This window comes from Tachyglossus aculeatus, chromosome 26, assembly GCF_015852505.1.
Source record: "Tachyglossus aculeatus isolate mTacAcu1 chromosome 26, mTacAcu1.pri, whole genome shotgun sequence".
NCBI classification, from domain to species: domain Eukaryota; kingdom Metazoa; phylum Chordata; class Mammalia; order Monotremata; family Tachyglossidae; genus Tachyglossus; species Tachyglossus aculeatus.
Window position 1 is genome coordinate 7,988,353 of NC_052091.1, and position 23,341 is coordinate 8,011,693.

The window sequence follows — 23,341 nt, forward strand, 5'->3', positions numbered from 1 at the left end:
GGGCGAGACCAGGGCGCAGAGGGTGAGGGCACGGCGGGCCCCTCGGCGGCGGCAACGTGGGCCGGGGATAGGTGGTCCCCTCTCATTCGTTCATTCAGTCGTATTTATCGAGCGCTTACTGTGTGCGGCGCACTCTACTCATCATGATGATGATGATGATGATGATGATGGCATTTATTAAGCGCTTACTATGTGCAAAGCACTGTTCTAAGCGCTGGGGAGGTTACAAGGTGATCAGGTTGTCCCACGTGGGGCTCACAGTCTTAATCCCCATTTTACAGATGAGAGAACTGAGGCCCAGAGAAGTGAAGTGACTTGCCCAAAGTCACACAGCTGACAATTGGTGGACCCGGGATTCGAACCCATGACCTCTGACTCCAAAGCCCGGGCTCTTTCCACTGAGCCACGCTGCTTCTCTTGATGATCATCATCATCAATCGTATTTATTGAGCACTTACTGTGTGCGGAGCACTCAGCGCTTGGGAAGTCCAAATCTACAGCATATAATAATAATTGGCATTTGTTAAGCGCTTACTATGTGCAAAGCACTGTTCTAAGCACTGGGGAGGATACAGGGTGATCAGGTTGTCCCACGTGGGGCTCACAGCCTTAATCCCCATTTTACAGATGAGGTAACTGAGGCCCAGAGAAGTGAAGTGACTTGCCCAAGATCACACAGCGGACGTGTGGCGGAGTCGGGATTCGAACCCATGACCTCTGACTCCAAAGCCCGGGCTCTTTCCGCTGAGCCACGCTGCTTCATATAGAGACGGTCCCTACCCAACAACGGGCTCACAGGCGTGAAGGGGGAGACGGACGACAAAACAAGACACGAAGACCATCCCCTGGCACAGCTGGAGCGGAGAACTACCTGATGGGCTCCAGTGCCCGTGTGGGACTCAGTCTACCCCGGGGGGCCTCTGGCCTTGGCCGTGGCTGGAGCGGCGGGGTCGCCCACGGTCCCAGGAGAAAGGATGTCAATCATCCTGAGGGTCTCCTCCACCTGCCGCCTCATTCATTCATTCAACTGTACTTACTGCACGCTTACGGTGTGCAGGGCACTGTACTAAGCGCTTGGGAAAGTGTAATACAGCAAGAGAGAGACAATCCCTGCCCACACGAACTCATAGTCTAGAGGGGGAGGAGACAGACATCATTACAAATTAGACTTTTAGACTGTGAGCCCACTGTTGGGTAGGGACTGTCTCTATATGTTGCCAATTTGTACTTCCCAAGCGCTTAGTCCAGTGCTCTGCACATAGTAAGCGCTCAATAAATACGATTGATGATGATTACAAATAAATAAATAATCCTTCAAGGGGAGCTGGAGGGGAAATTGAGGGAGCCAAGGGCTTTAGTAATAATAATACTAATAATAATGATAATGATAATAATGGTATTTGTTAAGCGCTTACTATGTGCCAACCACCGTTCTACGTGCTGGGGGAGATACAAGGTAATCAGGTTGTCCCACATGGGGCTCACAGTCTTCATCCCCATTTTCCAGATGAGGTCACTGAGGCACAGAGAAGGTAAGTGACTTGCCCAAAGTCACACCGCTAAGCGGTGGAGCCAGGATTAGAACCCACGACCTCTGACTTCCAAGCCCGGGCTCTTCCCACTAAGCCAAGCTGCTTTATCGCCTTGGACATTTTTACCTATATGCAGGTGCAGGTGGCCCCCTTTGTTTTTTCACGGTATTTAGTAAGTGCTCCCTGTATACCAGGCTCTGTACTAAGCACTGGGGCAGGTACAAGTTAATCAGGTTGGACGGAGTCTGTGTCCCACAGGCTTTTCACTCTCTTAATCCCCATTTTACAGATGAAGGAACTGAGGCCCAGGAAGTGAGGCAACTAGCCCGAGGTCACACAGCAGACGTGTGGCAGAACCGGGATTAGAACCCAGGTCCTTTTGACTCCCAGGACCACGCTCTATCTACCAGGCCACACTGTTTCTAGGGCTGGCTGCATGTATATGATCTTCTGTTAGGCTCCTTTAGGCAAAAATCAAATGATCAAAAAAGTGGAGGAGACCGCCGAGTGGATAGAGACGGGCCTGGGTTCTAATCCCCGCTCTGCCACTTGCCTGCTGTGTGACCTTGGGCGAGTCACTTCGCTTCCCTGGGCCTCAGTTCCCTCATCTAGAAAATGGGGATTAAGACTGTGAGCCCCACTGTGGGACGTGAACTGTGTCCAACCTGATTAGCTTGTATCTACCCCAGTGCCTAGAAAAGTGGCCGGCTCAGAGCAATAATAATGATAATTATGGCATTCGTTAACTGCTATGTGTCAGGCACTGTACTAAGCCCAAAGAAGGACACAAGCAAATCGGGTTGGACACAGTCCCTGTCCCCCGTGGGGCTCACAGGCTCCCATTTTAGAGATGAGGGAACTGAGGTCCAGAGAAGTGAAGTAACTTGCCCGAGGTCACAGAGCAGACAAGTGGCAGAGCCTGGTTTAGAACCCATGACCTTCTTACTCCAGAAATGCTCTGAGCATGTTACTCCCCTCCTCCAAAATCTCCAGTGGTGCATCAGGCAGAAACTCCTCACCCTGGGCTTCCGGGCTGTCCATCCATCCCCTCGCCCCCTCCTACCTCACCTCCCTTCTCTCCTTCTCCAGCCCAGCCGGCACCCTCCGCTCCTCTGCCGCCAATCTCCTCCCCGTACCTCATTCTCGCCCGTCCCGCCATCGACCCCCGGCCCACGTCCTCCCCCGGGCCTGGAATGCCCCCAATCCCTCTGCCCATCCGCCAAGCTCGCTCTCTTCCTCCCTCCAAGGCCCTGCTGAGAGCTCACCTCCTCCAGGAGGCCTTCCCACACTCAGCCCCTTCCTTCCTCTCCCCCTCGTCCCCCTCTCCGTCCCCCCCATCTTACCTCCTTCCCTTCCCCACAGCACCTGTATATATGTATATATGTTTGTACACATTTATTACTCTATTTATTTTACTTGTACACATCTATTCTATTTATTTTATTTTGTTAGTATGTTTGGTTTTGTTCTCTGTCTTCCCCTTTTAGACTGTGAGCCCACTGTTGGGTAGGGACTGTCTCTATATGTTGCCAACGTGTACTTCCCAAGCACTTAGTACAGTGCTCTGCACACAGTAAGCACTCAATAAATGCAATTGATTGATTGATTGATTACTCCCAGAGCCAGGCTCTATCCACTAGGCCATTAAAAAAACCAAAAAACTGGATGCCTCCGTCCAGCGGCTGCTCTGGCCGGCCCGGGGCTGGTGCTCATCCCGTCCTCTGCCCACTTCTTTCCAAGCACCGCCTGCCCAAAACTCTTCACTTCTTAATCATCCTCTTCCATCCTGCCCATCACAGCCCGCTTAATTAGGACTGCGGCGGCAGCGGCTATTAACATTTTGAACTTGCTTTGAGAACCCAGACCGAAGAGACACGGTACCTCCAAGTATGGCTAGAGCCGTGGAAATCTCCTCGCCTCCCTTCCTCCCTCCTGGCTGGAAGGACTTTGAGAGAGGGTATTTTGACCCAGTGGGGGGTGATGAGTTATATGTTCTATTAAATTTGTATCAAATGTTGTTTATTGAATCCCCCCTCCCCCCCGCCCCGCAATATGCTGCTTTATAGTTTCTATTTAGTGAAATTAATCACCAGCTGTGCTCCTTGGGTTGATTATTCATTTTTCTTCATGCCGTTCAGAAGGTTAATGAGTGTGTTTTGCGTTGGGGGAAGGGAGTGGTGTTTGTGTGTGGGGGTGGGTGTGTTTGTGTATATGTGTAGCAGTGTGGCTTAGTGGAAAGACCCCGGGGTTGGGAGTCAGAGGACGTGAGTTCTAATCCCGGCTCCGCCACTTGTCTGCTGTGTGACCGTGGCCAAGCTGCTTAACTTCTCTGGGCCTCAGTTCCTTCATCTGTACAATGGGGATTGAGACTTTGAGCCCCATGTGAGTCCCCCTCTCCATCCTCCCCATCTTACCTCCTTCCCTTCCCCACAGCACCTGTATATATCTATATATGTTTGTACATATTTATTACTCTATTTATTTTACTTGTACATATCTATTCTATTTATTTTATTTTGTTAGTATGCTTGGTTTTGTTCTCTGTCTCCCCCTTTTAGACTGTGAGCCCACTGTTGGGTAGGGACTGTCTCTAGATGTTGCCAACTTGGACTTCCCAAGTGCTTAGTACAGTGCTCTGCACACAGTAAGCGCTCAATAAATACGATTGATTGATTGACTGATTGACAACCTGATTGCCTTGTATCTACCCCAGTGCTTAGAATAGTGCTTGGCACATAGTAAGCACTTAACAAATACCATAATAATAATGTATATAGAAAATATATAAAAGAAATTGGCACACAGGTCACTCAGGCTGGGAGAACCAAGAAACAATCCCAGAGAAATGGAAGGAAAAAATCAAGAGAGTTGTCCCTGTCCCCATGTTCATCCCCCGACCACCCCCAAGCCACTCATCCTGTGGCCCCCTTCAATTCAATGAATGAATTGATTCATTCATTCAATGGTATTAATTGAGCACTTACACCACACTAAGCACTCGGGAGAGTACAATATAACAATAAACAGACACATTCCTGCCCATCCCTGCTCTGGCCCCACGGCTAACTTCCCTTCCTTAAAGCCACCCTTGACTCACAGCTTCCATGCGATTCTGTTTGAGTCACATCTCCTCCAAGAGGCCTTCCCTGATTAACTCCCATTTCCCCACTCGCTACTGCCATTCTGCAGTAAGGTATTCATCCCCGCTCAGTGGAAAAAGCCCGGGCTTTGGAGTCAGAGGTCATGGGTTCAAATCCCCGCTCCACCACTTGTCAACTGTGTGACTTTGGGCAAGTCACTTCACTTCTCTGGGCCTCAGTTCCCTCATCTGTAAAACAGGGATGAAGACTGTGAGCCCCCCATGGGACAACCTGATCACCTTGTAAATTCCCCAGCGCTTAGAACAGTGCTCTGCACATAGTAAGCGCTTAATAAATGCCATTAAAAAAAAAGCACTTGGGTAGGGATTGTCTCGATCTGTTGCCGAGGTGTACTTTCCAAGCGCTTAGTACAATGCTCTGCACACAGTAAGTGTTCAATAAATACGATTGAAGGGATGAACGAGCACTCTGGAAGCACCGAAGTCTGTTTTTCGCTCTGTTGCTTGCCCCTACCTGGAATTTAATTTAATGCCTGTCTCCCCTGGTAGATTGTCAGGCCCTTGAGGGCAACAATCAATGAATCAATGAATCAATGAATCAATGAATGAATGAATGAATCAATCAATCAATCAATCATATTTATGAAGAGGGAAGCGGCACGGCCTAGTGGCTAGAGCCCGGGCCTCATAGTCAGAGGACCTAAGTTCTCATCCCGGCTCTGCCACTTGTCTGATGTGTGACCTTGCTCAAGTCACTTAACTTCTCTGTGCCTCAGTTACCTCAACTGTAAAATGGGGATTAAGACCAGGAGCCCCATGTGTGACAGGGACTGTATCCAACCTGATTACCTTGTATGTAACCCAGAGCTTAGTATGATGCCTGGCACACAGTAAGTGCTTAACAAATACCATTAAAAAAAACCCAAACAAAAAACTAACACTACTGTGTCCTCCCAAGCTCTTAGTACAGTGCTTGGCACGGAGTGGGTGCTCAGTAAGTACCATTAATGGATTGACTCAGCATCAAGGACTGTAAGGTCACCTTCTAGACTGTAAGCTCACTGTGGGCAAGGAAAGTGCTACCGACTCTATTATATTGTACTTATAGAAGCAGCGTGGCTCAGTGGAAAGAGCCCAGGCTTTGGAGTCAGAGGTCATGGGTTCAAATCCCAGCTCCGCCACTTGTCAGCTGTGTGACTTTGGGCAAGTCACTTCACTTCTCTGGGCCTCAGTTCCCTCATCTGTAAAATGGGGATTAAGACTGTGAGCCCCCCGTGGGACAACCTCACCACCTTGTAACCTCCCCAGAGCTTAGAACAGTGCTTTGCACATAGTAAGCGCTTAATAAATGCTATTATTATTATTATTATTATTACTTTCTCAAGCATTTACTACAGTGCTCTGTACCCAATAAGTGCTCAAAAAATACAATTGATTAGTCGACTGATTCACCACAAGTGGCTGGGTTCTCCAAAGCCCTGGACGGGCCCGACCCGTCTTCCTCCTCCATACCTACAATGAAGCTTGTGCCCACTAAACCCGCATCCCCCAGAGCTGTCCGGAAGGCCCCACCGGCAGAAGGGTTACCGAGTTTCCCAGCCACCTGTGCCCCTGGTGAGGTGGGAGGGGAAGGGAAGGGAGGGGAGGAGAGGAGAGGAGTGAAGCCAAAGCCTCAGGAATCCCGAGAGCAGCTCTGAACCTCCAGAAACTCACGAAGACTCACCAAATTCCCACAGCTGGCTGAGACCTCCCCAGGCCAACCTGTCCTTCCCCCTGCCTCTATGCAGGAATGTCTCTGTCTGGCTCACTCAGACCTCTCTCTCCCCCAGTCTTTCTTTCTCTCCCCTTGCTGTCTCTTTCCCCAAATCTGTCTTTCTCGCTTTCCCCTTCCTTCTTCCTCTCTTCTCTTTCTTTCCATCTTTCTTTGGCTCTCTTCCCCATCTTTCTTTCTCTCCTCCCCCCTCATCCCATCTCTGTCTCTCCCCCTTCCTTCTCTCTCCTCTGTGTCTTTCTCTCTCTCTCCCCATCTTTCTTTCTTCAAATCTCTTTCTCTCTTCCCCTCTCACTTCTGTCTGTCTCTCTCCCCCTTCCTTCCTCTTTTCTCTTTCTCTCTCTCTCTCTCCCCATCTTTCTTTCTCTCCCTCCATCTCTCTTTCTCTTTCCCCCGTCTCTCTCTCCCCTTCTCTTTCTTTCCCTCTTCCTTCTTCTCTTCTCTCTCTGTCCCTCTCTTTCACCCCAACTCTTTCTCTCTCTCCCGCCTCTATTTCTTTCTCTCTCTTCGTCCCTCGCTTCCTTCTTCCTCTCCCTCTGTTTCTTCCCTTGTCTCACTTTTTCTCTTCCCCCTCCCACATTCCCTCCCTGAGACAGCACCTGCCCTTGGATACGCAACTGCTAGCCCGGTTGCCCTTCACCACAAAGTCAGCAAGTCTTTGGACCCAGAACTTAGGATGTGGGGGATGACAGCAGAATGGGGGAGTTGGGCTTCCAAAGGGCTCCTGGGACAGGGGAGAAAAATTCAATCACCGCTCCAGAGATCGGTGTTTCCATAACTCCCTGGACCAGGACCGAGTGGCTGGGGACCCACAGTACAAACTAACAGTTGTCGAGGGCAGAAAAAAAAATGTCGAAATGAATTTGTTCATTTGGATGATGAAGTGGCGGCTGTCCCCGCCGGCACGCGGGGTTCAATAAATGCGGGCAGGCCTTCAGAAAAATCCCAGCACAAATAGCCGAGCGGTGAGGCCCCGTCCTCGGCGGGAGGATGATGGATTCTTACACCTGCCAGGGACCACTGCCCCCGCAGTGAATGGCGGAGGAAGGTCTCGGCGTAGGAGGACCTCGGGGCCCAACCTGGGTCCTGCTCCCCCGCCCCGCTGAGAGGGTGGGGCTGGGGCTCTGGGCAGGGGTTCCCCGGGGCACCCTCACCGCTGCACAATCGGTCCTCCATCTAGAGGCTCCATTCACCAGCTGGATCATGGAGGGGAGGGCTTGATTCATCAGACAGTTAATTAGAACAGGGAGGCGGGGGCAGGAACTGGGGTGGAGATTATACCACCCTCTCCTCTCTCATTGCTACGGAAGATGGATTCCTCTACCCCGTTCCCTCTCCCGAGAGGTCATCTCCCCCAGCCCCCTGGAGACAGGACTTGACTATTCAGTCATCTTCATGCCTCCCCGGAGCCCATTTTTGGGTAGGGACTGTCTTTATACGTCGCTAACTTGTACATCCCCAGCGCTTAGTGCAGTGCTCTGCACACAGTAAGTGCTCAATAGATACGATTGAATGAACGAATGAATGAACACACACACACACACATCCTTCTCCTTCCTTTTCCTCTGCCTCACAAAATGACCCGTTTGAAGAGAGTCACACGGCCCAAGACAGGGAGGGTCACCCTGGCAACCCCAGCACAGGACACAGGGACCTATTCCTCTACCCCTGTTCCCTCTTCTGAGAGGTCATCATCATCAATCGTATTTATTGAGCGCTGACTGTGTGCAGAGCACTGTACTAAGCGCTAAGGTCATCTAGTCCAGCCCCCTGTCTCCAGGCAATAGGATTTGACTATTCGTTCACCTTCACGCCTCCCTGGATTTCTCTCTCTCTCTCTCTTTCTCCCTCTCTCAATTGACTGGGGAGGCAAGAGAGGGAGAATGGGCACCGAAAGGGGAGGATGAGGAAGAGTGGGATATTGTGGAGGGGAGGGCGAGACCCCCGGGGGGTGGGAACTGTGGGCCGACCGGGCTTACCATGAAGCCCGGGGCACAGGCGCACCGTCCGGTGACACTGTCGCAGTCGGCGCCGTTCTGACAGGCGCAGGGCAGCTGGCAACCGGCGCCGTGGTACCCGGCCGGGCACGACTCGTTGCAGTAGGGCCCGTCCCAGCCGGCTTGGCACGTGCACTCCCCGGACAGTGGATGGCAGCTGATTGGGGAGAAAAAGAGAGAGCAGTGAGGGGTGCAGGCCCAGCAGAGGTGCACTAACCCGAATCCCACCCGCTACTGGGGAGGGGGCAGGGCTGGGGGCTCCAGCAAGGAGCAATCAATCAATCAATCAATCAATCGTATTGATTGAGCGCTTACTATGTGCAGAGCACTGTACTAAGCGCTTGGGAAGTACAAATTGGCAACACATAAAGACAGTCCCGACCCAACAGTGAGCTCACAGTCTAAAAGGGGGAGACAGAGAACAGAACCAAACATACCAACAAAATAAGATAAATAGGATAGAAATGTACAAGTAAAATAAATAAATAAATAAATAAATAAATAGAGTAATAAATATGTACAACCATATCTACATATATACAGGTGCTGTGGGGAAGGGGAGGAGGTAAGATGGGGGGATGGAGAGGGGGACGAGGGGGAGAGGAAGGAAGGGGCTCAGTCTGGGAAGGCCTCCTGGAGGAGGTGAGCTCTCAGCAGGGCCTTGAAGGGAGGAAGAGAGCTAGCTTGGCGGAGGGGCAGAGGGAGGGCATTCCAGGAGCAGCTTAGCCAGGTACATCATCATCATCATCATCATCATCAATCGTATTTACTGAGCGCTTACTGTGTGCAGAGCACAGTACTAAGCGCTTGGGAAGCCCAAATTGGCAACATCTAGAGACAGTCCCTACCCAACAGTGGGCTCACAGTCTAAAAGGGGGAGACAGAGAACAAAACAAAACATACTAAGTCGGGTTCAAATCCCGACTCCACCAATTGTCGGCTGTGTGACTTTGGGCAAGTCACTTAACTTCTCTGTGCCTCAGTTACCTCATCTGTAAAATGGAGATTAGGACTGTGAGCCCCACGTGGGACAACCTGATCACTTTGTAACCTCCCCAGCGCTTAGAACAGTGCTTTGCACATAGTAAGCGCTTAATACATGCCATTATTATTATTATTACAAGGTGATCAGGTTGTCCCACAGGGGGCTCACAGTCTTAATCCCCATTTTACAGATGAGGTGACTGAGCACAGAGCAGTGAAGTGATTGGCCCAAAGTCGCACAGCTGACAGTTGGCGGAGCCGGGGTTTGAACTCATGACCTCTGACTCCAAAGCCCGGGCTCTTTCATGCTGTACTCTCCCAAGCATTTAGTTCAGTGCTGTGCACACAGCAAGTCCTCAATGAAGACCACTGACTGGTTTATCATATTGCATTTTTCCAAGTGCTTAGCCCAGTGCTTTGCACTCAGTAAGGGCTCAGTAGATATCATCAGTAGATTAATTCCCCTCCCAACCCATCCCCATCCCTTCACAGCTCCTTCCGACCCAGAATAATAATAATAGTATTTGTTAAGCGCCTACTCTGTGCTACGTGCTGTTCTAAGTGCTGGGATAGATACAAGATAATCAGGTTGGACACAGTCCCCATCCCACATGGGGCTCACAGTCTTAATCCCCGTTTTACAGATGAGGTAACTGAGGTCCAGGGAAGCGATGGGACTTGCCCAAGGTCACATAGCAGACAAGTGAAAGCAGTGTGGCTCAGTGGAAAGCAGCGTGGCTCAGGGGAAAGAGCATGGGCTTTGGAGTCAGAGGTCACGGGTTCAAATCCCACTCCACCACATGTCTGCTATGTGACCTTGGGCAAGTCACTTTACTTCTCTGGGCCTCAGTTACCTCATCTGTAAAATGGGGATTAAGACTGTGAGCCCCATGTGGGACAACCTGGTCACCCTGTATCCTCCCCAGCACTTAGAACAGTGCTTTGCACAGAGTAAGCGCTTAAAAAAATGCCAATTATTATTATTAAGTGGCGGAGCCGGGATTAGAACTGACGTCCTCCAAGTCCCAGGCCCGGGCTCTTGCCAAGAGTCCAGGAACGTCAACGTGTAGAAGCCAGTCAGAAATAACCAAGGCTCCCGATTCTTCCCTTTCCCCACCCACCCCGGTGATCCCGGGCATCCATTAATCACTAAGTAGTGGGAGACGAAAGCTCAACATTTCAGGAATATTTTAGAATGGATTCTGTGCGTCTCTCCCCGGTTGCCCACGCTGGGAGATTGCTATCAAACCGGCACCTGTCGGCGGAATGAAATCTTTCAGACGTAATATACGATCACGGCCGTTGGAATCCGTCTATGACAATTCAATCGCAGGCGGCCGGGTTGGTGAGGGTTGGCTCCCTCAAGGTCGTTTCCCTTGCGGAGCAGGACGGCTCCTTTGCAGAACACGGGGACTGTTTATAAAGTGAGGGATTTTCATCTGCCGCTCTGCTCCCCTGGGCAGGGCTGGTGGGCATCAAAAGTGGCACCCACTGGCTCTCACGGTTGGGTTGCCCGAGGGCAATGGGGCAATCCTTTGGGGCTGCACCGAGGCTTGCGTGAGACCGGGACAACCCAAAAAAGGAGAGTAAGGGAGAGAAGTGGGGGGTCAAGGAAGGGAGTCCTGTCAGAGGCTGGGAGTGTACCCCCTTTGGAAGATCGTTGCCCCCCTCTAATAATAATTAATAATGATTGGGGTATTTGTTAAGTGCTTCCTATGTGCCAAGCACTGTACTAAGCTCTGGGGTAAATACAAAATCACTAGGTCCCACATGAAGCGCAACAGTCTAAAGTAGGAGGGACAACAGGTATTGAATCCCCATTTTCCTGTTGAGGGAACTGAGGCACAGACAAGCCAAGTGACTTGCCTAAGGTCCCACAGCAGGCACATGGGATTAGAACTCAGGTCCTCTGACACCCACGCCTGGGCCCTTTCCTCTAGACCATGCTGCTGCTCTCTCTGGTCGATCCACTGCCTCTAATAATACTTACGGTATTCATTAAGCACTTACTGTGTGCCAAGCACTGTTTGAAGTGCTGGGGTAGATACAAGGTAATCAGGTCCGACATAGTCCCTGTCTCACACGGGGCTCGCAGTTTTAATCCTTATTTTACAGATGAGATTACTAAGGCACAGAGAAGTTAAGTGACTGGCCCAGGGTCACACTGCAGGCATTCTGGTGGAGCCGGAATTAGAACCCCTGTCCTCTAAATTCCAGGCCTGTGCTCTTTCCAGAAGGCCACGCTGTTTCTCTAGTGGGTGGATGGGTTTTGCCTAGTGGGAAAGAGCACGCTGCAATCTGAAAAGAGTTTCCTGGGGTCCCCTGAAAAACTTCTCTAGGCCTCCTGTGACCTCCTCTGGTTTGGGCTACAGCGGGAAGCAAAGCCAGTGAGTTCTCTTCATGGTTCTATAGCTACTCCAGTGCTGAGAACGGTGTTTGACACCTAGTAAGCTCTTAAGAGAAGCAGAGTGGCCTAGTGAATAAAGCCTGGGAATCAGAGGACCCGGGTTCTAATTCTGCCTCCGCCACTTGTCTGTCGTGTGACTTTAGGGACAGTCACTTAACTTCTCTGTGCCTCAGTTACCTCATCTGTAAAGTGGGGATTAAAACTGGGAGCCCCACCTGGGACAGACTGTGACCAACCTGAGTAGCTTGTATCTACCCCAGTGCTTGGTAAATAGTAAGCGTTTAGCAAATACCACTAACCTCCCGCCAGACAAATACCGTTAAAACAAAAAGAGAGAAAGAAATGCCCATGTTCTCCCTGACCTTCTCTGTCTCCTGCCTCCATTGTGGGTTTCTGTGGGCCAGGCCAGGGCTGGCCTAGGTCAGAGTGAGACCCCCCCAGCCCCAATCCGCTCTCTGTAAGGCTGAGGAACCCCGTGGCTTTGTTTTGGGGTCGGGCTGCTGGGGTCTCCCACCCTGGCATCGGATTCCTGAACCTGCTGGGGAAGCCAGGCCCGAGCTGACCTGCAGCCCTAAGAGAGCCCTCAAAGTCCCTAACCAGATTAAGTCAAACCACGATTAATATTTAACAGGTTGAGATTAGTAGGGGAAAGAGGAGTCCTTCCAGATTAATAATTCATCGAGGAATCCCTTCCATGAAATACTAAATTAGGCAGGTTAAGGCGGTTCGGAAACCACGGAGAAACAAAGCTATTTAATTGGGGGTTTGTGAGACGAGCAGCGCAAATATTTCAGGGGACTGAGGAGACTGGCGCCCATCTCGTCTCAGTTAGGGATGCCCCCACCCCGAATCCCTGAGATGGGATTGGGACTAATTCTCCAATGTTTCCCATAAAGAGCTTGGAGGAGGAGAATGGCTAAACCTGATTCCAGGGATTGCAAGGAAATGGAAGACAGAAGATGGGAGGAAGAGGAAGAAGAGGGCAAGGAGCTAAAGGGAGAGGAAAAAGAGGAGAAGGAAGAGAAGGAGGGGGAGATTGTTGTATTGTACTCCCCCAAGAACTTACTACAGTGTTCTACATACAGTAAGCACTCAATAAATATGACTGATTGATTGAGAGAGGAGGGGATGGAGGAGGGGAAGGGCAGAGGAGGAAACAAGGAGGAAAGAGGAGGAGGGAAAGAAGAAGAAAGAGGTTGATGAGATTGGAAAAGGAGGACAAAAGAGGAGTTAAGAGGAGGAGGAGGGGAGGAAGATGAGGAGGAGAAGGAGGAGGAGTAAGAGGAGGAGGAGGGGAGGAAGATGAGGAGGAGGAGGAGGAAGAGAAGGAGAGGGAGGAAGAAGAGGGAGAGGAGGAGGAGATGGCCATTTGGAAGCCCCCAGGCCTACGGAAAGCAGTGTTGGTGACCGTGGCTGGAGATGGACCTGCTTGACCTTGCCCGGATCCTGGAAGGATCTTCCTCAAGTCTCCTGGAACAGGGCTTTTCCTTGGACAGCTGATTTGGCCCGGCAGGACGCCCGAGGTTCTGGCAGCGCAGCCGACATCCCAGCCTGAGGTGCTGGTTCTCCACGTGTGGACAGTGGCACCCTCCCCAGGAGGAGCTGGCTCTCGTGCCAGGCTGCCGTGCTGCCCTGCATCCCCTTTTTCCAGGACCTCCTCGTGCCCTGCCCTGGTCCTGCCCCCAGCCCTGTCCCCTCTCCGCCCCTGGACCGGAGGCGCTTCCCCATGTTCTTACCTGAGAGCGTTGTCGGGGTGGCAAGGGCACTTGTGGGCACAGCTGAGGCCGAACAGCCCCTGCGGGCACAGCCGCTCCTGGCACCGGGGCCCCTGATAGCCTGGGGGGCACCGGCAGGCTCCGCTCGCGTGGGAGCAGGTGGCCCCGTTGTGACACTCACATCGCTGGGAGCACTGGAACCCGAACGTGCCCACGGGACACTCCTCTTGACACCTGCAAAGCCGCATGTGGGAGTTGGGGGGTGGGGGGAAGCCGATGGGGGAGAGGGGGACTCTGCTCACCAGCCCCGGCCCCAGCTGATTGTTTTCCCCAGGTGAGACCACCCATGTCCGGATTGGCCTCTGCCAGGAAGACACACCCCCAGCTTCGAAGGTAGGCCTGGCACAGTGCTCTGCACACAGGGGCACTCAATAAATACCAATGATTGAGAGGCTCAGATCCTCAAGCAGACCATGGCAAAAGCCCCCTTCGCCCCTTCCGGCCCCCACGACTTCCCCTCTGATAAAACTGATTGATAGCAAGGTCCGAGTCTCATAAGCAGTGGTAGGAGAATTTATTTAGCCCTTACTCTGTGCAGGGCACTTTGTTGAGCACTTAGGAGGGTACAATAGTTATCTGGCCCGATCCCTGCCCTCAAGGAGCCCACAGTCTAGTCAGGGAGAGAGACCCATCAACCGAATTACAGGTAGGGGAAGCAACAGGGGGCCAGAGGTGGGAGGGAAGAAGAGGATAAAAGAGGGGAGGCTGGAGAACCGGGAAGGAGGGGAATGGGGATGAGGGGACGATAAAGAGGCTGGTAGGAGGGATGGGGCAGTGGGGAATGGGGGCTGGGAAGAGGAATGGAGAGGAGGGGAATAGGGATGAGGGGAGGAAAGAAGGGGCATGGGAGGAAGGGTTGGGAGGAGGTGAAGAAAGAGGAGCAGGAATGTGTGGGAAGGGGAGGAAAGAGGACTCTGGATGCGCGGAGAGGAGAGGAAAGGGGAGCAGGAATGGGGGAAGAGGGATGGGAGGAGGGGATTGGAGCAAGGAGGGTTGGGGAGGGAAGGGGGCTGGGAGACCAGACAGGCAGGCATTGGAGTAGGCTGGCGGGCAGGCAGGCGGACAGACGGGCTGACAGACAGACTGTCAAGACAGGCCGTCCGCCTGTTAGCTCTTGACCCCTGGGCTTGTGGGAGATGGGAGCACAGTGAAAACTTGAAAATCAGAAAACCTCAGAAGACCCTAGCTCTCATTTTAGCCGTCCTTTCCACCTCATCCCCGGTGGGCCTTCTTGGCGGAGTCCCTGGCAAGCAGCGACATGGACCTGTTTGACTTTCACTCTGTTTCTCTCTGCTGCCCATCTTGGGAGCAGGGGCTAGTAGTAATAACTGTGGAATTTGTTCAGCACTTCCTTTTTTTAATAGTATTTGTTAAGTGCTCACTGTTCTAAGTGCTGGGGTAGATACAGTTAATCAGGTCAGGCAGGGGCCCTGTGTCACCTAGGGTTTGCAGTCTAAGGATGAGGGAGAACAAGTATCAAATCCCCATTTTATAGTTGAGGAAACTGAGGCATAGATAAATGAAGTGACTTGCCCAAGGTCACCCAGCAGCCAAATAGTGGAGCTGGGATTAGAACCCAGGTCCTCTGACTCCTGGGCCCGGGCTCTTTCCATGAGGCCTCACTGTTTCCCAAGCACTGTACTAAACTCCGGGGTAGATGCAAGATCATTACATCAGACTTAATCCCTAACCCAGGTGAGGCTCAAAGTCTAAAAAAGAGGGAAAACAGGTATTAACTTCCCATTTTACAGACGAGTAAACAGAGGCGCTGAAGAGTTATGGGACTTGCCCTCACATAGGAGGCAGTGGAGGAGCTGAGATTAGATCTCTTCCTCTTTCTATGGGGCCACGCGGCTTCCCAATGTGCCAACCTGCCATGGGATGGGCCAAAGTGGGAGAGGGAGGATGAGAGGAATGGGGAGGGGCGGGGTGGGAGAGGGGTGGGGGAGAAGGATGGGTGACGGAGAGGTTAGAGGAAGAGGGTTACGGGAGGGTGGGATTGAGGAGGGAGAGATGGAAAAGGAAGGAGTGGGGAGAAGGAGAATAAAGGGGAGAAGAAGAGGGAGTGGGAAGGAAACGGGGAGGGGCTATGGAGGGATAAGAGGGGAAAAGGTGGGGAGGAGCGAGGAGGAAGAGGAAAAGTGATGGGAGAGGATGGGGGACGGAGGTAGGGAGAAGGAGGAGGAGAAGAGGGAGGGGAAGGGGTGAGGGTGATAAGGAAGGGCAGAATTAGAGGGAGGGGAGAAGGAAAGAGAAGAAGGGAGGAGAAGCAACATGGCTTAGTGGTTAGAGCACAGGCCTTGGAGGCAGAAGGACCTGGGGCCTAATCTTGGCTCTACCACTTGTCTGCCGTGTGGTCACTTAGCTTCTCTGTGCCTCAGTTCCCTCATCTATAAAATGGGGATTGACTATGAGCCCCATATGGAATGGGGACTGGGTCTGACCTGATTACCGTCTATCTACCCCAGCGCTTAGTACAGTGCCCGGCCCACGATAAGTGATTAATGAATACTATTTAAAAAAAAGGAAGAAGGGACGGGGGAGCGAGGTGAGGAAGGAGGAAGGGAAGAAAGGAGGCCGGACCATTCCCCACCTACTCCCGGGCCATCGAGAACTGATCATCCAACTGGGGGACGGCAGTCGTGGCCCCCCTTCCCAGCCCCCCAGATGGTGTAGACTTGGGGAGGGTCCCACAGGGGTCCCACCCACCTCCCGGAGCTCTCTGCCCAGAAGCCGGCAGGTGGTAGATGGAGGGAAAAGATCCCACCGGCCACGGCGGCTCTGGATCCAGGCAGGAGAGCCGGGATTGGGATCCGGATCGGGGTCCGGCTAAGTCCGGCCCACGACCGGCAGAGAGGAGGTAGGACGGAGACTGTGCCTGGCCTAATTACCTTGTATGTTCCCCAGCGCTTAGAACAGTGCTTGGCACGTGGTAAATGCTTAGCACCCCCTCTTCTATTCATTGAAGAGGAAGCAGGGTTCAGAAGGAAAGCGAGCATCTGGAAATGAAATAGTGACGACCCAAAGCCATTTCCATAATTAGCCCTTTTCCGCTAACCATTTAAACAGCGTATTTATTTAGAGATCAAGCAGCTCTGGCTAATGAATTTTATCCAAAGCATACTAATAACGACTGCTCTGGCACATAAGGATAATCACAGCGGGAATTAGTTCTCTCCTTAAACAAGCTTCCTTTGCAACATATCCATCTAACGTGTCCAATAATGCCATTATCCACCAGATACATTGCTCAATTAAACTGCAAAATGAGCTGCGAAGCCCCAGTTCTGTTTCTTGTTTAATTTACATTGGTTGCTGCCTATCCGGGGAGACGTGCCTTATTATAGCTCTGAACTTTACTCCGCTCTCCAATTATTTGGGTTGGGTTAATGCGGCTGTCATCCGCAAAATTAACGGAGGCAATTTCACAAAATATTAAGCACGAGACAGACTGCTTCGCCACCAAACGGATGGGCCCCGGGCCGGTGATTTTCTGCTCAGCTGGGCCCGCGGACGGACGGACCGTGGGGGCCTCCCTCTTGCTCTCTCTCTTCCCTCCCTCTCGATCTCTCCATGCCTCAGTCTCCTCGCTTGGCTCGGTCTTCCCCGGGATCTCCCTACCCCCCGCCCCCAAGGCGGCATTCTCTTTGGGGGTCTTCTCCTTGGAAGAGAAGCAGTGTGGCCTAGTGGATAGAGCATGGGAGTCAGAGGACCTGGGGTCTAATCCCGGCTCCACCACTCGTCTGCTGTGGGACCTTGGGTGAGTCATTTCACTTCTCTGGGCCTCAGTTCCCTTATCTGTAAAATGGGGATTCAGACCGGGAGCCTCGTGAGGGACAGGGACTGTGTCCAACCCGATGAGCTTGTATCTACCCCAGCGCTTTGGACGGTGTGTGACACATAATAATAATAATAATAATGGTATTTATTAAGCGCTTACTATGTGTGAAGCACTGTTCTAAGCGCTGGGGAGGTTGCAAGGTGATCAGGTTGTCCCGCGGGGGGCTCACAGTCTCCATCCCCATTTTACAGATGAGGGAACTGAGGCCCAGAGAAGTGAAGTGACTTGCCCAAGGTCACACAGCTGACAATTGGCGGAGCTGGAATTTGAACCCATGACCTCTGACTCCAAAGCCCGGGCTCTTTCCACTGAGCCACGATAGTAAGTGCTTAACAAATATTATTATTATTATCTACCCAAGGCTTAGAACGGTGCTCGGTTCGTAGTAAGCACTTAACAAATATCACCACTATTATTATGAATATTATCATTATTATTAAGTTGTGAAATGCCAAACCAGCAGGAGAACCGGGCTGCTTCACTCTGTCTTCGTGAAATTGTGGCATTTATCTGGCTAGGATTCACTCTTGGGGGGCTTGGGGGACAGGTGAGAGGGAATTGGGGGAGGAGGAAGAGGGAAGGGAAGAAAGTGGGGTTGAGGAGGGCAGGGAGGAAAGTGAAGGAAGCAGAGTGGCCTTGTGGAAAGAGCGTAGGACTTGGGTTCTAATCCCTAGTCCTCCACTTGCCTGCGTTGTGACCTTGGGCAAGTCACTTCACTTCTCTGTGCCTCAGTTTCCTCATCGTAAAATGGGGATGGAATACATGTTCTCCCTCCTACTTGTCCATGTGGGACAGGGGCTATGTCCAACCTGACTATCCTGTATCTAATCCAGTGCATGGTACAATGCTTGGCTGTAATAGTACGTAGTGAGACTTTGACAAACTTGATGATGACGATGATGATCATGATGATGGCAGACTGAGGGGAAAGGGGGAACGTGGCTAAAATTGGAAAATCCGCCTCCCTGCCCCAGGTCCTGACCTGCTCCAGGCTCCTGAGTTGTGTCAGGTGAGTGGCAAAGATGCCAAATTCCTGGTGGCCAGCCCTCTCGGAGTGTCTCCCGGGGAGATGGGACCATGGAGGGGTAGAGGCCGGTAACCGGTGGGCTGGTAAACCCTCGTCTTTCACTGCAAGCCCTCGGGAAAGCCCCCCACCCCCACACCCTTCCACCACGGCCAGGGGCCCCTTACCTGTCTCCCATGTAGCCAGCCAGGCACTGGCAGCGCCCCGTCACGTGGTCGCACCGCCCTCCGTGGTGGCACGGGCACTCCTGGCTGCAGTTGGCGCCAAATGTGCCCGGAGGGCAGGGCTGGGCACACACCGAGCCCTGTGACGGGGGAGCAAAAGTGGGCAGCTCAGGCTGCTGCCCCTGGGTTTCCCACACCGCGGCAACCGCCCCCCACCAACTTGAGGGTTGGCCCAGGCAGCCCCCTGCCCCCACTGCTGCCTCTATCGTCGTCCCCCTTCCCGTTGCCCCCGTCCTTTGCCCCTTTCCCCTGCCCTCTGCCTGCTGGGAAATCTCCCATAAGCCCATTGTTCAATTTTATTTTATTTTATTTTATTTTGTTAGTATGTTTGGTTTTGTTCTCTGTCTCCCCCTTTTAGACTGTGAGCCCACTGTTGGGTAGGGACTGTCTCTAGATGTTGCCAACTTGGACTTCCCAGGTGCTTAGTACAGTGCTCTGCACACAGTAAGCGCTCAATAAATACGATTGATTGATTGATTGATCCTGGGACCAGAGCGAGGACTCCGCTACCTCTCCGTTACAGGGTCAGGCAGCCGGGCGGTCAGGTCAGCCCACGGCAGCAGAACCCTCTCTGCCTGCCGGCCTGCCATTGCTGACTGACTGACTGACGGATGGACTGCTGGCTATCCCTTCTGGCTTCTAGGCGTGGGGCCTTCCCCATCAACCCCGTGTCACCCAACAGAGTTGGCGATCAGGGACGCCCTGTCCCTCCCTCGGGGCGGTGGCAGAAATGGAGGTCGGTGGATGAGCGGAAGGGCAGGAGGGAGGGTGGGTAGACACCTGCCGCTTCTCCTTCCTTGACGGTGCAACCTCTGGCTCCCCGCTTCCCCGGGCTCCACTCCTGAGGGGCTGGTCAGGGCATGTCCCCACCGCAGCCCAGAGGAGCACATCACTGCAGGTGACGTCTCTCTCTCCTGCCTTGGTGGTCCCCTCTCTCCCTCCGCTGACTGGGGCCCAAGGGGAGAGGCCTTCAGGTTCTCCGCGTCGGGGTTCCAGGTCGGGTCGAGCCCGGCGGCATCTTCCACCCAACAGCCCCTGGGGGTGGGGTCTCCTCCTCCAGACGGCACTTAAGCGCTTAGTACAGTGCTGTGCACCCGGTAAGCGCTCAGTAAATATGAGTGACTGACCCAGTGGAGGCATCCCCCGGGGGCTCAGAGTCCTGGGCTGGGGAGAAGTGGCAGGTAGGGCCCAGCTCAGAGGCTGAAGGGGCAGGTTGGAGAGTGGCCCGAGCAGACCTCCGACCCGAGACCTTCACCCCTGGCCTCCTCTCTCAGCCCCTGCCCCGATTTCAAAGAAGTTTAGGGAAGCCTAGAGGAAAGAGCCTGGGCCTGCAAATCAGAAGGACCTGGGTTCTAATCCCGGCCCTGCCAATTGCTTTGCTGTGTGACCTTGGGCAAGTCACTTAACTTCTCTGAGCCTCTGTTTCCTCAACTGTAAAATGGGGATTAAATACCGGCCCTCTCTCCTACTTAGACTGTGCGCCCCATGTGGGGCGGGGACTGTGTCTGACCTACTTACCTGGTACCGTGCTCTTTCCACTGAGCCACGATAGTAAGTGCTTAACAAATATGATTATTATTATCTACCCCAAGGCTTAGAACAGTGCTCGGTTCATAGTAGGCACTTAACAGTGCTTAGAACAGTGTTTGACACATAGTAAGCGCTTAATAGATACCATTTTAAAAAAGTTTCTGGATTATCTGTTCTTTTTTTTTTTTCTTTTTCCTGCATCTCCCTTCCCCTCAGCCCTACAGAAGTGGAAGCTGTTCCGAAGGGGGTGAGTCGGGGAGTGGGGGGTGGCGGGCAGTGGCATGACCTGAGCCTGGAGGCTATCTCTCCCTTTCCTGTCACCATCATCATCATCAATCGTATTTATTGAGCGCTTCCTGTGTGCAGAGCACTGTACTAAGCGCTTGGGAAGTACAAGTTGGCAACATATAGAGACAGTCCCTACCCAACAGTGGGCTCACAGTCTAAGAGGCAAGGGCAGGTGGGGGGTCCGGAGAACCAGGGGCCGCCATGTCGTTAGGAGTTAGCGATTGGGGTCAGAAGCAGCCCCCTCCGCATCCTCATCCCCTCGCCAGCCCGCAGCAGAGGGTGGCCCGGGGCCCAGCACTTACGGTCCAGCCTGGGGGGCAGGAGCACTCCCCGGTCACGTGGTGGCAGGTGCCCCCGTTCTGGCAGGGGCAGCGCAGCTCGCAGTGGGCACCGTGGCTCCCTGCCGGGCACAGCGCCTCGCAGCTAAGGGGAAAGGAGAGAGAGACGGTTGGCAGGTTCGACTGTCAGGGACCAGGACGCTGTGGGGGCCCGGCTAGGCCGACGGGGCAGAGGCGAGGCGGGGCCTGCTGACTGACTGACCGCTCCTTGCCAACCCTTGGGCCAGGGGACTGCATCCCTCTCCGACTGACCATCTGACCCATTCGCTCTCTTTGAGAGGAAGGACAAAGCCTGCCCTCCCAGAGAGGGGATTTCTGGGGCAGAAAGCTAATGGGGGTCAGGGGTCGTGGCCTCCACCCTGATACATCCAGCTCCTGGCACTCCCATATCCACCAGACACCCCACACACAGCAGCAACCTGCTCTGGGCACAGCAAGAGTGAGCGAGAGAGAGTTTTGAGAAGTGGCATGGTCTAGTCGATGGCGGGGGAATCAGAAGGTCATGGGTTCTAATCCTGGCTCTGCCCTGTGACTTGGGAGAGTCACTTCACTTCTCTGCCCCTCAGTTACCTCATCTGTAAAATGGAGATTAAGATTGTGAGCCCTATGTGATGATCTTGTGTCCACCCTAGTGCTCAGAACGGTGCTTGGCACATAGTTAGCGCTTAACGAATACACTAAAAAACACAGCGGGGAAAAAAAAGGTCGGTCCACCCTGAGGGTCTCGCCCCTGAGTTGGAGTCTGCTCAAGCCTAGAGCAGAAGGCAGTGAGGGAGAGAAAGCGTGAGTCCTTGCTCAGTCTTCTCTCCCTGCCCCCTGAACCCCAAACATCGCCCCTGTTCCTCCCAGGCTTCTCCCCGAGATGACTTGCCAACTTGTACTTCCCAAGCGCTTAGTCCAGTGCTCTGCACACAGTAAGTGCTCAATAAATACGATTGAATGAATGAATGACTTCCCCCAGCCTCATTTCCGTGCCCTCCACCCCTTCCCCACACCTCCCACCACCTCTAGGCCTCCCCACCCCCGTGTCCCCTTTCCCCGGTGCCCCCTCACGCCCGTATCCCGTCCCCGGGCCAGCCGTCCACTCACAACACCCCGGTGTAGCCGGGGGCACAGTGACACTCTCCGGTGCGGTGGTCGCAGGAGGCCCCGCGGCGGCACTGGCAGGGCAGCTGGCAGCCCTGGCCGTAGGTGCCCGGGTCGCAGGGCTCCTCGCAGCGCCAGCCCCGGTAGCCGTCGGCGCAGACGCAGGCGCCCGTGATGGGGTTGCACAGGGCTCCGTTCTGGCACTGGCACGGGTTGCTGCAGTGAGGCCCCCAGTGCTCACTGTCACAACCTGCCAGACACAGGGACACGGAGACAGAGAGAGAGAAAGCGGGTGGCGGGTTACCCAGGCACCTGGGGACCCCTGGGCGTTGCTGTCCCCCACCCTCTGCCCCTCATCCCTTCTCCCCCATCCCCAAGCTCTCCCTCTGCCTCTCTGCATTTCTACCCCTCTCAGGGTTTTGAATTCTGCATCTCATAGGCACAGAATATCTTAATTACTTGTACATAGCTATTCTATTTATTTTATTTTGTTAGTATGTTTGGTTTTGTTCTCTGTCTCCCTCTTTTAGACTGTGAGCCCACTGTTGGGTAGGGACTGTCTCTATACGTTGCCAACTTGTACTTCCCAAGCGCTTAGTACAGTGCTCTGCACGTAGTAAGCGCTCAATGAATACGATTGATGATGATGATGATGTCAGAGTACCTAACTCTGCCTTCACCTGCCTATCTGCTCATTTTCAGTGCTCTCCGGCCTGGAACTCAGCTCAGCCGACGAGACCAGAGCGGCCGACACAACTCAATGTGGGTGGGGGATACAGCAAGGTTGGGGTGGGGGGGCACAGCATGGCTGGGGGGGACATCAGAGATGCTCTGAAGTTACCTCAAGCTCATTAAAACCCTCCCCCTCCAAAGCAAGATGGAGAAAGTTCCTCATTCTCTGGCAAGTGTCAACGTCTGCTCTTAATTACTTGCCTATAGACTACTTTGGGATCGGCACCTAGGGGCTCTTCGAACGGTAGATTAACATTCAACTAGCTGGAACCACCATCCGAGGCAGGGCCCTCGGCAATTCTGCCGGTCGGAGAGCACTGAAAACGTCACTTTTTGGACTCCGTTGGAGGAGTCTAAATCGCCCTCAGAGGAAGGCGCTGTCTCTGAATCGCGCTCCCCGCCTGGAGTGCGGGAAGGGGCCGGGGCCCTAGAGAGAGACCAGAGTCCCAGGCAGAACCCCGGAGCCCAGTGGCTACTGTCCAGGCCCTGGGGCTCATTGGACCTGCGTTCTCATTGCGGCTCTGCCACATTTCTGCTGTGTGACCTTGGGCAATCACTTCACTTCTCTGGGCCTCATATCCCTGGAATGGCCTCCCTCCGCCCATCCGCCAAGCTAGCTCTCTTCCTGCCTTCAAGGCCCTACTGAGAGCTCACCTCCTTCAGGAGGCCTTCCCAGACTGAGCCCCTTCCTTCCTCTCCCCCTCATCCCCCT

General features: G+C 53.3%; 1 protein-coding gene across 2 annotated transcripts in view; it reads right to left on the reverse strand.

The window, feature by feature from the left end:
- Positions 1–23,341, reverse strand: part of MEGF11 (multiple EGF like domains 11) — a 154,608-nt gene that overhangs the window by 44,782 nt on the left and 86,485 nt on the right. For both annotated transcript variants that reach the window (XM_038767088.1, XM_038767087.1), the window contains exons 5-9: positions 21,901–22,147; positions 20,776–20,896; positions 18,599–18,735; positions 13,528–13,740; positions 8,383–8,557 (exon numbers count right to left, since the gene is read on the reverse strand). In XM_038767088.1, the coding sequence (XP_038623016.1) occupies positions 8,383–8,557; positions 13,528–13,740; positions 18,599–18,735; positions 20,776–20,896; positions 21,901–22,147 (893 nt within the window). The remainder of the gene's footprint in view (positions 1–8,382; positions 8,558–13,527; positions 13,741–18,598; positions 18,736–20,775; positions 20,897–21,900; positions 22,148–23,341) is intronic.